This window comes from Stegastes partitus, unplaced genomic scaffold, assembly GCF_000690725.1.
Source record: "Stegastes partitus isolate 25-593 unplaced genomic scaffold, Stegastes_partitus-1.0.2 Scaffold439, whole genome shotgun sequence".
Lineage (NCBI taxonomy): Eukaryota > Metazoa > Chordata > Actinopteri > Pomacentridae > Stegastes > Stegastes partitus.
The window spans coordinates 160,649-163,917 of NW_007578170.1; the positions used below are offsets into that span (position 1 = coordinate 160,649).

General features: G+C 41.8%; 1 protein-coding gene across 1 annotated transcript in view; it reads right to left on the bottom strand.

The window, feature by feature from the left end:
• Nucleotides 1-1,352: 1,352 nt before the first annotated feature.
• nbas (NBAS subunit of NRZ tethering complex) overlaps nucleotides 1,353-3,269 on the bottom strand; it is a 232,923-nt gene continuing 231,006 nt past the window's right edge. Inside the window, exon 47 of the mRNA XM_008286182.1 lies at nucleotides 1,353-3,177. Coding sequence (XP_008284404.1) covers nucleotides 2,902-3,177 — 276 coding nt within the window. The 3' untranslated portion in view covers nucleotides 1,353-2,901. The remainder of the gene's footprint in view (nucleotides 3,178-3,269) is intronic.

A 3,269-nucleotide genomic window follows, 5' to 3' on the forward strand; every position in this document is an offset into this window, starting at 1 on the left:
TGTTTTTTAAAACTGAACTCTAAAAGTTTTTTCGGTGTTTTTCTCTCTGAGCTTCAGGATGAACAGAGGTTTTCTGTCTTCTGAGCAGCTTTCAGTGTTTATTTATGAAGTCTTCAGTCGATCAAATCAAATCAAACCAACATGAAGCAGATCGGCTGCATTTTAAACTTTTTATAAATCACAACTGAAGACGTTTTTCTTCCAAACTTTATTCCTTATTTGTTGCTTTAATGTTTAAATATTTCATATTTCTGTCATCAGGCGGTTTTGCAGGATCAAATCATAACGACAGCGATCACGATTAAACTCATTAAACATCTGGATTTATATCTAACGAAGAGTTTTGTGAGCTGTGAGGGTTTGATCCTGTCTGACCCACAGAATCTCAATCAGAACCACGTCTGGACCTGTTTGGTTCTTCAGCAGCTAAAAGATAAAACATGAAGGATTTAAAGGTGAAGTCCAGCTGATCCCAGACCAGCTGTCGGGTTGTTCGACTGAATTATTAGAAATTTATCTGGTAGAATCTCAGACTTGTGTTTTCCAACACGACCTCGAACTAAAAACAGAATCTGTGCTTTTCCTTTTCTCTGTGACTTTCCTGCATTATTCAGAGAAAACTCTAATAAATCAGATGTTTGATTCTTTTTTTACATCTAATCTCACCAGAACCAGAATAAAACCAGCGAGTGTCTGAATCAACAGTAAAACTTCTTTCATTTAAGCTCCAATAATTCAAAGCACCTGCTTAATTCAACCTGTTTTTAGACCCCGACGGCGTCAAAAAATAACTCGTATTAATCCACGTTTTATTTCATTCTGGGACATTTCCATCAGATCTGGGCGGCTTCAGGAGGTCCGTCGATGCTTCCTGTTGCAGGATTTGGACCCGAAATCGTGTGAAATCTTAATAACAGACATTTTAAAACACATTTGAAAACAAATAAGTGACACAGATGTTGGCGGACTTGAACGTTCATGTGTTTCCTCCAATTAAAACCACATCGAGTGATTTTCTGCTCAACCAGAACCAAGCAGCCGTTTGGTTTTGACTCGACAGTTTGGGTCGGACGCCGCCGCCGTCCTGGAACAAGTAAAAACCGTAATTATAATACTGTGAATGTGTTCATTATGGGATGGATCCTGTCTGATGCATTCATGTGTTCATTATGGGATGGATCCAGTCTGACGTATTCATTATGGGATGGATCCAGTCTGATGTGTTTATTATGGGATGGATCCTGTGACTGAACTTCAAACCAACACTGAAGAAACAATAAAAACAGCTGCAGCTCTTCACATTTTATTTATTTCAGATTTTATTTATTTCAGGTGTTAAAGTCAGAACAGTTTGTTTTAGTGAAACGTGTCTACTCTTCATCATCATCATCATCATCATCACCATTATCAGCAGCTGCACAACTCGTTAATTTGACTTAATTAGAGGTTATTAGCAGGAAGCAAAAACCGTCACATCTGGATTCACGTGTTCACGAGCAGCAGATGTTTCTGTTTTAACCCTCTGAACCCCGACGAAGAGCTTCAGACGCTCGTTTGATAAAATCCTGCAGCTCAGAACCACACGAAGGACGAGACAGAACTCAGAACGACGGAAACCAGAGAGAAGAGAAACTAAAGGAGGATTTATTGGATTAACCGTTGAACAGAAACTGAAGCAAACAGGAGCCGACAGATGTTACCGACAGAAACCTGGAGGCTCCTCATGTTTCATATCTGCAGGTTGATTAGTTTCCGTGTCGCTTTGCTCGTCAGTAACAGTTTTATTTTTATCTTTAACAGAATCTGGTTCGAGCTAATCACATATTTTAGGTGACTTTTTGCAGAATAAAGTGATTTTGAAAGTCAAGTTTGAATTTTAAGCTCAGATTTGATTAAACTTCTGAAGATTCTTTGACCTTATGCAGGTTTTTGGTGATAAAATCTTCTATTTTTGATTCTGTTTAAGGAGAAAAAATGCCGTTCAAATCAAAAACAAACCAGGAAGTCGTCAGAAATATGTTTTGTTTAGCCGTCCAGTGAGACAAGCGTCTACAAAAACTGAAAACATTGACACTGTCAGCCCGAGGATGACAGGATGTTTTAAAGCAAATTATTTATTTCTGTAGAATTTTTAGAAACACTTAGCAGAATTTAGTGCTTTTGATAAAATATCCTCATTTCAAGCTTAAATCTGATTGTATTTCCTGAATAAACAAACATTTATCGGCTGTCAGGAAGCTGAAAGTCCGACGTCGCTTCTGTCATTTTGGGGATTTTGCTAAAAAGAAAATTTCACTCGAGAGTCAAAATAATCAAAAACATGTTTTTTTCTTTAACAAGACAAACGAGGAGATGATTGAAATGTTTTGACTGGAACCTTTTTAACGATTTATTTTTGGAGAATTTTTGAATCAGACCCAAAAGAAAGAAGTTGTTGTTAAAGAAGAATCTGAATTCTGGTTCATTTAGTCAACAGGACGTCACAAAAGCAGCTCAAGGTCCAACAGAGACGTAGAAACCTGACGTTTCTGTCTGTGTTTCAGACCTCAGATGAGATATTTTGGTGTTCTGAGAGTTTAACTAATAAAAACATGAAGGTTTGGCTCCTTAACGAGACAGTCTGATCCACTAACGGGCGTCGGCGCTACGAGGGCAGAATTTCTCAGTTTTTACAGAATCTGGTTTGAAACTATCACAAAAACCAGAACGTTGGATCATAAAGGTCCATCAGAACCCTAACAATCCAACAGTTCTTTGTGTTTTTAAGGTTTCTGGCTGATTCATGCAGGACTTCTGGTGGTTTTTAGGTTCAGAGGGTTAAAAGCTGGTTTCAGATCTGAGCTTAGAAGTGCCTCCTTCACATGTTGACTCTGACTCCTCGTCCTCCTGCAGCTGCTTCCTTCACAGCCACTTCTTGAGGACGGCCAGCGCCGAGGTGAAGGTGGTGAGTCCTGGGTGGGCTCCCCGGTGGGCCAGCAGCAGCGACCCGGCCTCGGCCCGGTGTCCGGCCTCCGCCAGCCGGGCCGCCGCCGCCTCCACGTCCCAGCCGCCGTCCTGCTGGTGCTGCAGCAGGTGGAGGCTGAGCGGCGGGTAGAGCGGCGACGCCACGCAGCCCACCAGCAGCCCGGCATCCAGCAGCAGCGACAGCAGCTCGCCGTCGCAGCGAGACGCCGAGTCCTGCAGGAGACAAGAGGAAGAAGAGTTTAGAGAACCAGCAGGAGGAGGAACCGCCTCAGCTCGTCCTGCAGAGAAGAACAACCAGAACCAAC